Below are 11,899 nucleotides of genomic sequence, written 5' to 3' on the forward strand. Positions count from 1 at the left end.
ACAAACCTTGTTTTAAGTCAAGCATTAAAATCTATTCAACTGCAATTTTGCAAAGGAGATAAAGACCTACTGGCATCAGGGTGGAAGTCCTCACTAGGACTCACCTGTGGCGACTGGCTGTGGATTCGGCTGAGACTGGGTGGGGAGGTCAAGGGGTGAGGAAGGGGAGGAGAGAGGGGAGGAGGGGAGCGGTCACTCTGAGGCAAAAGGCACCTCTGGAGGGGGAGGCTTAACAGTAACGGGCTGGGAGGAGCGCCGGGGGGGTGAGGGTTTGGGCTGAGCCTGTTGCTGCACTGTGTCATAGTAGGTAACACCCCCATAGACTTGGGACTGAGCCTGAGAAAGGGAAAGAGAAAGAACGAGGGGAAAAAAAACAAACAAATTGAATTCACTCCCTCCAAATTACATTTCTGTTTTATGTTTATTTTCCCTTTAAGACTGTAATGTGACTGTGGGCACATGTTACTGTGCCATTAAACACTGTGGGCCACAGGAAAACAAGAAAGAGACCCTACATTCTATCCCTGAGGGCTGGGGTGTGCGCGCGGACTTGTGTGTCCCAACGAGTTAAATCAAAATCTACAATGGTGATTGAATACTATCTGTATGTCTGTGTGTCAGTGTCTACAGCGACCATGCCTTGTCCTTGTATCTCTTTTTGTTTCCTGAACATTTGGGACTTTTCCAGGCATCAACATTTTGACAAAAGGTCTGACAATCAACACCTGCAGCAAATACCATTGCTTGCAATGCGTCAGGGTGGGATTATTTGAAACTGCAGTGTTTGGCAATTGTACCAGATCATTACAGTTGAGATGATATACAATGGCAGATACAACATCTAAAAAAAAATGAAAAAAATGACAATATAGTGAGGCGAAACTGAGGATTAATCCACTAACCGTTTATATTTGAAAAGCTGAGATCCTAAGATCTCTAAGCATGTGGTAAAAAAGGAAGATTTGTAAAAGCCTAATGCTACTTCCACTTCATATGGAGCCAAGTGGATATTTCACAATAACGATTTTATAAAACTTTTTATTTTACCACATTATACATGGCTAGAGAGCTTAGGACCTCAGCTTTTTAAATATATAATGGTTAGTAAGTTAGACCAATAATTAAAATGGTTACAATGCAATATTTGATCAAAGGGACACAGAATCTGATGGATAAAATGTTGGTGCAATGCTGGCAGCTTTGAAAGTACTCTAGTAATATCATGAAAACCTCACACACAAAACTACTTCAGATTGTGCTTCAGTTGCTTTAGTGCCGCTGCAGCAATGTGCTATGATCTGGTTACTGTCGAGTGGGCGTAGCAGAAGGGGCCAGCTTTTCAATTTGTGTTTACGACTTCACAAGCACCGGAATGCTACTCAGTATGCTTTTAATTACATGATTCCAATTTATCTCAGTGGATTAAAGCAATGAATCCTGTTTGTGTCTTTATACAAACCTGTGGGTTGGGGTACATAGCTGGATATGGAAAGGTCATGACCCCTGGAGGAGGGTAGAAAGGTGGAGCCAAAAGTTGCTGGGGTTGCCCAGGAGATAGAGAAACAGGCGGGCCTCCATAGATTGCAGGGTTAGCCATTGGGGCACCTGATTGGTGAGGATGGAGACCTGAAAAAAGAAGCAAAATGACTTTTACCTGATAAAGAATCGCCAAAATATAGACATCACACATCCAGGGTTAAGAATTCACTGGACAACAACATTTTTCAAACGTTTTGTTTCCTGAAAAAAATTAAGACAGTATGATGAACAATGTGAAGCTGAACACAAAAACAATTTCAGATTTGCTGTCTCATGTAGTAATTTAGAGAAACATTAAAATAACTTATTGAATTTAACATGTTTAATTACATAATGATACTGACACATTGTGTTAGTTCAACTGAGCTTAAAATGTTTTGCAGCTGATTTTCGGTTGTACTCAGCATCTGGTGCCTTTCATGTCAATGCCCAACAATAGTCGGCCAGCATTGATGGATTCCAGTTGCCCTGCTATTAAGAGATATAAATACTATTATGGGTCCCAAATTAGACTGCTCCTCAATAAGACCCTCACCACCCTAAAAGTCCTCTTTGGTTTTACAGTCATATCTGAAGACACATGGGGCTGCTGACGCTTAGCGATTTCTTTTTCCGTCAACTAGATAATATTCGTTTTTCTCTCCGGTGCATCAAACATACTCACGTATTGATTACTCCTTCGTTGATAAAAAGCTACTATCCATTGTCAAAGCATGCACAAGTAATAGTATTGTAATATCCAATCATAATACTCTGGTTTTAGAGCTCAGCTTCCCAAATCAACCTTCAGTTTACTCATGGCGGCTTAACCCTCTCTTACTATCTGATGAAGGATTTATCCAGTATATTTCAAAACAGATTGACATTTTTCTGAAAACAAACATAACTACTGATGTAACTTATCGTATTATTTAGGAAAGTTTAAACGCACTCCTACAGGGCCATGCAACTTCATAATGTTCATTCACGAAAACAAAAACAGAAACGTTTAACCGAATTAACAGATGTCAGTGGGATTAAGTGGGTGAGAACACACCATTTTTCCCATCATAAATTTTAAATCATTTCCAGGTGTTGGCTTTCCCTGCCACAGTGGTGCAGCCTAAACTCAGGTGCTGCTGATCAACTCCAAGGGAGTATTATCAGCAGTAGCTTTGGAGTTGTTAGTTGGCTGTAGGATGTTAGGGTGTAGATGTGTGCACGAGATGTTCATTTATTTAATTTAAAGCTCAATTGTTGTGAGTTGAGTTTTGTTCAATTATTTGTTACTTTAAATCTCAATTGTGATGAGTCGAGTTTTGTTCAGTTAACTGTTAACTTGTTTGCTTTGTTCATTCTCCGTTTTACATGTAGCTACACCCTGTAAATAAACCATTTTTATTATATGGAAAAAGCTTTGAATCTGCCTGCTACATATTAGCCACTCAGGACAGGCTACCCCAACATGTGGTGGGATCCAGGTCAGTAAGAGGCAGTGAAGGTAGTGCCAACCGGAGAGAGGAGACTTAAGGCGGCTGATGTGCCTGGGGTTCATGGTGTCCTTAACCAGCATGGGGCAACAGTCAACTGCCAGATCAATCAGGTTGTGCTGAACTGTCCAGTCTTTGGCGATACCTGGTGCGGAGGCAGTCCGACGGGGGTGCCGGGATGGAGCAGGAAGGCAAGCAGCAGGAGCAAAGGTGGAATTGAGTCCAGCAGCAGTGTGCCCAGCTTCAGCAGGGGGTGCAGCAGGACCATCAGGAGCGTCCACAGCTGTTAGAAGGTGCAGCAACCATCTCTTCACTCCTCTGCCGAGCTCAAGGCAGAAGACTCTGACAACTGGGCTGTTTTGGGAGGGGCCTGATGCCCAACCATTGGGGGCGTCCAGCAGGGAACATTTCAGTCGGGTGAGGTTCCCTGACTGGAGAGGTCCAAGGATTCAGGACGTTGTTGACTTTCTGTCCCGTAACTCTGAGGCGTAACGGTTTTAAGAGGGTGTGTGTGTGTGTGACAAAGTGGGTGAGAATACATCATTTGTCCCATCATCAACCTTAAATCATTTCCAGGTGTTGGCTCTCCCTGCCACAGTGGTGCAGCCTAAACTCAGGTGCTGCTGATCAACTCCAAGGGAGTATACAAGCAGTAGCTTTGGAGTCGTTAGTGGGCTGTAGGACGTCAGGGTGTAGATGTGTGCATGAGATGGTCATTTATTTAATTTTAAGCTCAATTGTTGTGAGCTGTTCGGTTAACTGTTAATTTGCTTTGTTCATTCTTCTGTTTTACATGTAGCTACACCCTATAAATAAACCATTTTTATTATATGGAAAAATTAGTCTGCCTCCTATACATTTTAGCCACTCAGGCCAGGCTACCCCAACAGTCATAATGAAGTTGGATCAACAACACTTAGCTGCTCCTTCTCCTGATCTCCACAAGCCAAGGCTAAATTTACCATCAGAATTCAATCGACTCTCAACTAAATCCGAACACATGCTGTTTAGGTCTACAATCATGGTATGAGCGTGGAGAAAAAGCTTCCAAGATTTCAGCCCACCAGCTACGTAAATCAGAATCTACCCAGTAGCGTAGCAGTCCATTCCATTGCCTACCAACACAAGGATCGCTGGTTCGAATCTCCGTGTTATCTCCGGCTTGGTCGGGCGTCCCTACGGACACAATTGGCCATGTCTGCGGGTGGGAAGCTGGATATGGGTATGTGTCCTGGTTGCTGCACTAGTGCCTCCTCTGGTCGGTCAGGGCGCCTGGGGGGGGGGGGGGGGTGTGATCCTCCCACCACGCTACATCTCCCTGGCGAAACTCCTCACTGTCATGTGAAAAGAAGCAGCTGACGACTCCACATGTATCGGAGGAGGAATGTGGTAGTCTGCAGCCCTCCCCGGCTCAGCAGAGGGGGTGGAGCAGCGACTGGGACAGCTTGGAAAACAGGGTAATTGGCCAAGTACAATTGGGGAGAAAAGGGGGGGAGAATACCCCCCCACTTTTAAAAAAAAATAAATTACCAGTTCCAACTTTAGAGCCATATTTTAAACGTCAACTAGAAGAGCAAATTTACCTTAGAAGAAATTAAAACGGCCATTAAATTAATGCAGAGCAGAAAATCTCTAGGCCCAGATGGCTTTCCAGTCGAAGTTTTCAAAGTATTTAGTGAAAACTTATCTCCACTTTTACGATAAATGTACACTGAGTCCTTTAATTCAAAATGTCTACCCCCTACACTTGAACAAGCAACAATCTCGCTTCTATTGAAACCAAATAAAGACCCATTAGTGTTCCTCCTACTTCCCAATATTCCCTTTAAGTGTACATTTCAAAATATTATCTAAACCTCTCACCCTTAGACTAGAACAATGTTTGCCCTCCATAATTTGTTCAAATCAAAACAAACGGGATTCGTGAAGAGTAGGCATGGCTTCTTCAATTTACACAGGCTTCTTAATAGTACATATACTCCATCATCTCCACTGCCTGAGATTGCTTTATTGCTTGATGCTGAAAAAGCTTTCAACCGGGTGGAGTGGGATTATTTGTGTTACACCTTCAACAAATTCGGTTTTGTTCAACATTTTATTTTGTGGATAAACCTCCTATACAGTTCACCCATGGCTCGTGTTAGATCAAATAATTCGCACTCCCTCCATTTCCCACTCCGTTGTGGAACCAGATACGGATGTCCCCTCTCTCCTCCCCTGTTTGCGATATCTATCGAACCAGTAGCAATTAAGCTATGAACTGATAAGGTCAGGGGAATCCAACGGACAAGCCAAGAACATAAAGTGTTGCTATATGCCGACTGTCTTTTGCTCTACATGTCTGACCATATAAACTCTCTACCCTATGCGCTTACCATCGAAACTTTGGTGATATTTCAGCTAATATGTTACAAACCCCAATTCCAATGAAATTGGGACATTGTGTAAAACGTAAATAAAAACAGAATACAATGATTTGCAAATCCTTTTCGACCTATATTCAATTGAATACACTACAAAGACAATATATCTAATGTTCAAACTGATAAACTTTATTGGGTTTGTTTTTGCAAATATTCACTCATTTTGAATTTGATGCCTGCAACGTGTTCCAAAAAAGCTGGGACAGGGGCATGTTTACCACTGTGTTACATCACCTTTCGTTTTAACAACACTCAATAAGCGTTTGGGAAATGAGGACACTAATTGTTGAAGCTGTGTAGCTGGAATTCTTTCCCATTCTTGCTTGATGTATGACTTCAGTTGCTCAACAGTCCGGGGTCTCCGTTGTCATATTTTGCGCTTCATAATGCGGCACACATTTTCAATGGGAGACAGGTCTGGACTGCAGGCAGGCCAGGCTAGTACCCACACTCTTTTATTACGAAGCCACGCTGTTGTAACACGTGCAGAATGTGGCTTGGCATTGTCTTGCTGAAATAAGCAGGGACGTCCCTGAAAAAGACGTCGCTTGGATGGCAGCATATGTTGCTCCAAAACCTGTATGTACCTTTCAGCATTAATGGTGCCTTCACAGATGTGCAAGTTCCCCATGCCATGAGCACTAACACACCCCCATACCATCACAGATGCTGGCTTTTGAACTTTGCACTGATAACAATCTGGATGGTCCTTTTCCTCTTTAGCCCGGAGGACACGACGTCCATGATTTCCAAAAACAATTTGAAATGTAGACTCGTCAGACCACAGCAGTTTTCCACTTTGCGTCAGTCCATCTCAGATGAGCTCGGGCCCAGAGAAGCTGGCGGCGTTTCTGGGTGTTGTTGATATATGGCTTTCGCTTTGCATGGTAGTTTTAACTTGCACTTGTAGATGTAGTGACGAACTGTGTTAACTGACAATGGTTTTCCGAAGTGTTCCTAAGCCCACGTGGTAATATCCTTTACAGAATGATGTCGGTTTTTAATGCCTAGGGATCGAAGGTCACGGGCATTCAATGTTGGTTTTCGGCCTTGCCGCTTACGTGCAGAGATTTCTCCGGATTCTCTGAATCTTTTGATGATATTATGGACTGTAGATGATGAAATCCATACATTCCTTGCAATTGTACATTGAGAAACGTTGTTCTTAAACTGTTGGACTATTTGCTCACGCAGTTGTTCACAAAGTGGTGAACCTTGCCCCATCCTTGCTTGTGAACGACTGAGCCTTTCGGGGATGCTCCTTTTATACCCAGTGATGACACTCACCTGTTTCCAATTAACCTGCTCACCTGTGGAATGTTCCAAACAGGTGTTTTTGTGAGCATTCCTCAACTTTCCCAGTCTTTTGTTGCCCGTCCCAGCTTCTTTGGAATGTGTTGCAGGCATCAAATTCAAAATGAGTGAATATTTGCAAAAAACAATAAAGTTTATCAGTTTGAACATTAAATATATTGTCTTTGTAGTGTATTCAATTGAATATAGGTCGAAAAGGATTTGCAAATCATTGAATTCTGTTTTTATTCACGTTTTACACAATGTCCCCACTTCATTGGAATTGGGGTTTGTAAATATGCACAAAAACGAACTACTCACTATCAACTCAAAAGCCAAGGAGATTTCATTTAAAGCTTTTCAATTTAAGGTAAAGCTGGATCACCTGACCTATTTGGGCATCACGGTTGCACTTTATGAGGAAAACTTTACCCCCCCCTTTCTTGAACGCACCAAGAAAGATTTTTAGATATGAGATGATCTCCCATTATTACTAAAAGGACATATTGTCATAAAAATGAACACTTTACCTAAATTCTTATATTTATTTCAATGTATCCTAACTTACATACCAAATTTTTTTAACACACTGGACAAATATATTTCTGCATTTATTTGGAATAGTAAACTCCCAAGGATTCCTAAAGATTTTATGCAAAGAACAAAACAATGGGGAGGGCTAGGCTTACCAAATTTTCAGTTCTGTTATTGTGCAGCAAATATACAAAATATGCTTTATTGGCTGGGTGTGCCAGCCATGGATATACCAGCATGGCTTTACATTGAATCGTCACACTGTGGTAAAACCTCACTACCAGCTTTGCTTGGTTCTGCTCTTCCACTGGAATTGTATACCTACAAGCATAATCCTTTAGTATATGATTCCCCCAGAATCTGGGTACAGAAGGGTGGCAAAGAGTGACACTCATACACATGTACATACCCCATGACACACGCACCTCATCATGGCAGTTTTTTGAGTTATGGGCTACTTGTGAACTTAATCTGATAGCGGGGACGCCATCAAACATAGTGGGGGTAGATGTAAGGAAGTGAGTTACACTTAATCGCCGGCAGAGGGTGAGCTTGCATTGTCGACACATATTTTTTCTTTCTTGAGTGTTGCCGAATTCTGAGTCCTTTGTCCCTCCGTGGCTACTGTAGAGCCAGTTCCATTTTGTGTTACAAGCTGCCTGTATGCTGCAAGTGGTGCTGTGTGTGAGGAAGCTAATAAATGCAGAAAACCTGCTCTGTCATTTCGGGCACCGATTTATTCTAATCATATGTTCCTACCCTCTATGATACATTTTGCTTTTAAGATGTGCAACAGTAATGGTATACATAGTTTTAAGGACCTGTATATAGATAAGGTATTTGCCTCATTTACTCCATTGACTCAAAAATATAAAATCCCACAGACCCATTTCTTCCGTTATCTTCAAATTCAAAATTTCATATATAGCAGATATTCCCAGTTCCAAAATTTACCAGCTGAAACAACTTTAAATAGAATTCTTGGCATAAACGTGCACAACAGAGGAGTAATCAAAGTGATGTATAACATTTTTGACTTTGCATTCCCTCTCTCTTTCCACTATTAGATCCAAGTGGGAAGAGGATTTGGCATATGAAATAACAGATCACAATTGGCAATTCATTCTTCAAAGAGTACATTCTTCCTCAATTTGTGCTGGGCATGGGCTCCTACAATTCAAGGTCATACACTGTCTTAATCTATCCAAGGAAAAGTTGGCTAAGATTTATCCAGGGGCAGATCCCTTATGCAACAGATGCAAGACAGTAACAGGATCCCTCATTCATACTTTTTCGACTTGATGTCTTCATAATTATTGGACATCTATATTTGATGCATTTTCTGAGGTTTCTGGAGTCAAATTTACCCCTTCCCCTTTGCTTTCCAGACATTACTCGAATGCCCTTGCTTTTGCTTCCTGAATTGCTAGACGGCCTTATACTTATGAAGTAGAAGCAGGAGGCCTCTCCCACACATGTCCAGTGGGGTGGGGAACTTATGAAATTTTTACACATGGAGAAAATAAAGTTTACGTTGGGTGGCTCTCCGGGTGAATTTTATAAGATATGGCAACCATTTTTGACATATATGAACACTCTAAAACTGTACTTTTCCATAACTGATTCTTATTCGATCAAATTACAGTGTAGATTAGCTATAAACAAATGTGACTAATATATGCATCTATTTTTTTGTATGTGTATTTATGTGTATTTATGTTTACGTTTTGATCTATTTTGCCATTTGTCTATATGTTTAATTTTTTTATTTCATTTTAGGTCTGTTCTTGTTTTTCTTGGGGAGGCTATAAAAATGGACAACATGCAACCGTCTGTATTTTGGTATTTCACATTGAAGGTATTAAAAAGCTGGTATGCTGTTGAAGAAAAGGGAAATAAAATTAAAAACAAATATGGCAGGTGAATCTCTTATTTAGCTTATCTTTACCCTTTGCGCCCATTTTTTCACGAATTTTAGAAGAAATATATGTAAAAACTCTTCTGTGCAACACCTGTTAATAATTATTTTCAGAGTTTAAGGATTATATTGAGAATTACAAAATTATGCATAGATCTGGAGTGCCACCTTAGAAATTGTGACTTCCTCAATGAAACCCAATGTTAAAAGTAATCCGGGTTCACCTCTGAACTCTGCATTTATGCAAATGTAGTCCAAATGTTGGCAGCACCAACATTTATGCTGTTCTGCCTTAGGAAGTGGCAAAGAAGCACCAACTACATTTTATGAGATGTATGAAACTTCAAAAGGTAATGACTAGGGTGAAGATCAACCAAAATCACAGGCATAACTGCTATCTGCACAGCCTGATATACAGTTAATTCAAACCCAGCATAAGCTCTGAGGTCTTTTTTTCTATTTGTTTTTAGTCAGATAGTTATTGGGTGGGACAATATTGGCATTGACGGTGGAAATGAACACAACTCTTCATCCGTTTTTTCCTCTCTCCAGCCCTTCCACACACACCCTGAGCAGTTTTGCCATTTAATCACATTTATCTGTTGTTCTGTGTATTTTAATTGCTGTGTAACAAATAGTACGATAAAGCACCCAATGTGTTAATATAAATCTCACAATACCAAGTATTATTACATGTAGATACGATTCTTCCTGTCCTAATGGATTAGACTTGTGTGGCTGAATGTCAAATGAAACAAAATCAAACAGCGATCTGTGCTCACCAGGGTGAGGGATGTGCATCTCTGGCTGGACCAGCATTCCTTGAGGTGGGATGGGTGTAGCACTATCCCCGTGAGCATAGATTGGTCCCTGGTATGACACTGAGAGAGACAGAATTATTGACCTCCCCCCCAAAAAAATTGCAACTTCTTTGCACTCCAAGATTATTATCGTTTAAAAAAGATCATTTGAAGCATAGAAACATAACACAAATTTCGGTGTTGTGTCGCAGATCCAAGAAAGGGTATTACGGCAACCGTTAAAGTCAATCTATTAAGCCTGGGGCAAAAATTACAACATATTTTGACACCATACTGTCTAGAAATGTAATCAAAGTATGAGTTTTGATGTAAGCTATTATAAGTATACTAAAGTGTTGACACCAGGGATGAAAAAAAATTCACACCAATGATCGGTTATCTTACTGGTGTCATAGTAGTGGCCCTCCATCACCCCTAGGTGCATGGTTGGTGTTGGCTCAGGTACTGCTCTCTGGCGCTGGGAGGAGTACCGCTTGGCCCGGTTAGCACCCACACCCATCTCCTCCATGCCAGAGAACTGAGGCGGACCGCTGGGCATGTGCATAGGGTTGGGGAGACCTAGGTAGGGTTGGATGGCAGAAGAGAAAGAAAGAATGAGAGGGTAAAAAAAAAAAGAAAGCAGAGAAGACAAAAGCAAGAGGGAGAAGGAGAGTGGTATTCATTTCTCTCCCATGGGTATGGGGGAGAGGACCAACAGTAAGAGACGCAAGAGAATACCATAATGCCTTCAAAGAACTTTGGTTAACTGTACCTCTTCAGATAAAATTGAAGCTTAAAATTTCATCTGGTGTTTAAAACCCACTTCAGTTACTGGAGTGGGGTTTAAACACATTGAATGCGCAATTATAACCTCATAAAGCCAGACCACATTGAGCTAAGTTAATTTGTGGGCTGGCTTTAAGAGGCTCAATAGGCATTCATTTGTTAGGGGCGTCATCGATGGACATAGACCAAAATTATTTTTTAGGTGATTGGATCAGCCTTTCATTAGACAGAACTGTACACCCCATCATGTAGAACCAGAGCACCACATATTCACATAAACTGGTCGGCAAGGAAAGAACACTACTGCAGATCATTGATAATTATTTCTGTATATGAGGAATGCAGAAAAGGATGCCATCTCTGGCTTAAACAGGGAAGTCCAGTGTTTTTTAATGAATGATACCCACGTCCTTTTTCCAATTTGTGGCTGTTGTGTCAACACTTGCGAGTTGACACTCTGGCCAACACTAACTAGTTTTTTAAAGACGTAAAAGCTGAGATGTGGCTGGTATCTGTCGATGTTGAGATACCAAAGTACGCTCCAACCAAATTCCATTTAATCACTTGTATGAAGATTTTCATTCCAACCACCATGCTACACTCTCTGATTCCACTCACAGGCTTTTCCCTTGCATTAGCAAGGGAATGCTCAACAGTAAGCAGGTTTCCATTAACCTGCTTAATGCGCAATTTGAAATTGTGATCTAAAAAATATGAGTAATGGAAATATATGAATTTCTGAAAAGCCTCAAATATCGCAAAAAAGTTTATACACTCACATGAGGTGGATTTTCAGACAATTTGACAAAGCAAAATTAAAATGGAAATAAATTTTTTGCATTTAAGTCAAGGTAGCCAAACCTAAACAGGGACTACCAATTATTCTGAAACCCCAAATAGTCCGAAAAATGACTGGACCAAACAGCCATTTGTCCGACAGCTCTTTATCCCGAAAAAAAAAGCCCACTGCTCCGAAGGCCCATTGGTCCGAAAATATACACTATGGTTGGAGTTTTTTTTTGCCCTTAATATCTTAGTGTATTTTGATGTGCAAATGCGAAGATACTGTTTACTACTAATTCACGTGAATAGGAGGTGTAATGTTAAAAGCACCTGTGAGAATGCCATCTCTACTTC

At 41.1% G+C, this 11,899-nt stretch overlaps 1 protein-coding gene across 2 annotated transcripts in view; it reads right to left on the bottom strand.

Annotated features, from left to right (window-relative positions):
• casc3 (casc3 exon junction complex subunit) overlaps positions 1–11,899 on the bottom strand; it is a 54,765-nt gene that overhangs the window by 7,043 nt on the left and 35,823 nt on the right. For both annotated transcript variants that reach the window (XM_056287432.1, XM_056287431.1), the window contains exons 8-11: positions 10,382–10,555; positions 9,959–10,057; positions 1,460–1,626; positions 105–336 (exon numbers count right to left, since the gene is read on the bottom strand). In XM_056287432.1, the coding sequence (XP_056143407.1) occupies positions 193–336; positions 1,460–1,626; positions 9,959–10,057; positions 10,382–10,555 (584 nt within the window). In that variant the 3' untranslated portion in view covers positions 105–192. The remainder of the gene's footprint in view (positions 1–104; positions 337–1,459; positions 1,627–9,958; positions 10,058–10,381; positions 10,556–11,899) is intronic.

This window comes from Lampris incognitus, chromosome 10 (genome assembly GCF_029633865.1).
Source record: "Lampris incognitus isolate fLamInc1 chromosome 10, fLamInc1.hap2, whole genome shotgun sequence".
In the NCBI taxonomy this organism is placed as follows: Eukaryota; Metazoa; Chordata; class Actinopteri; order Lampriformes; family Lampridae; genus Lampris; species Lampris incognitus.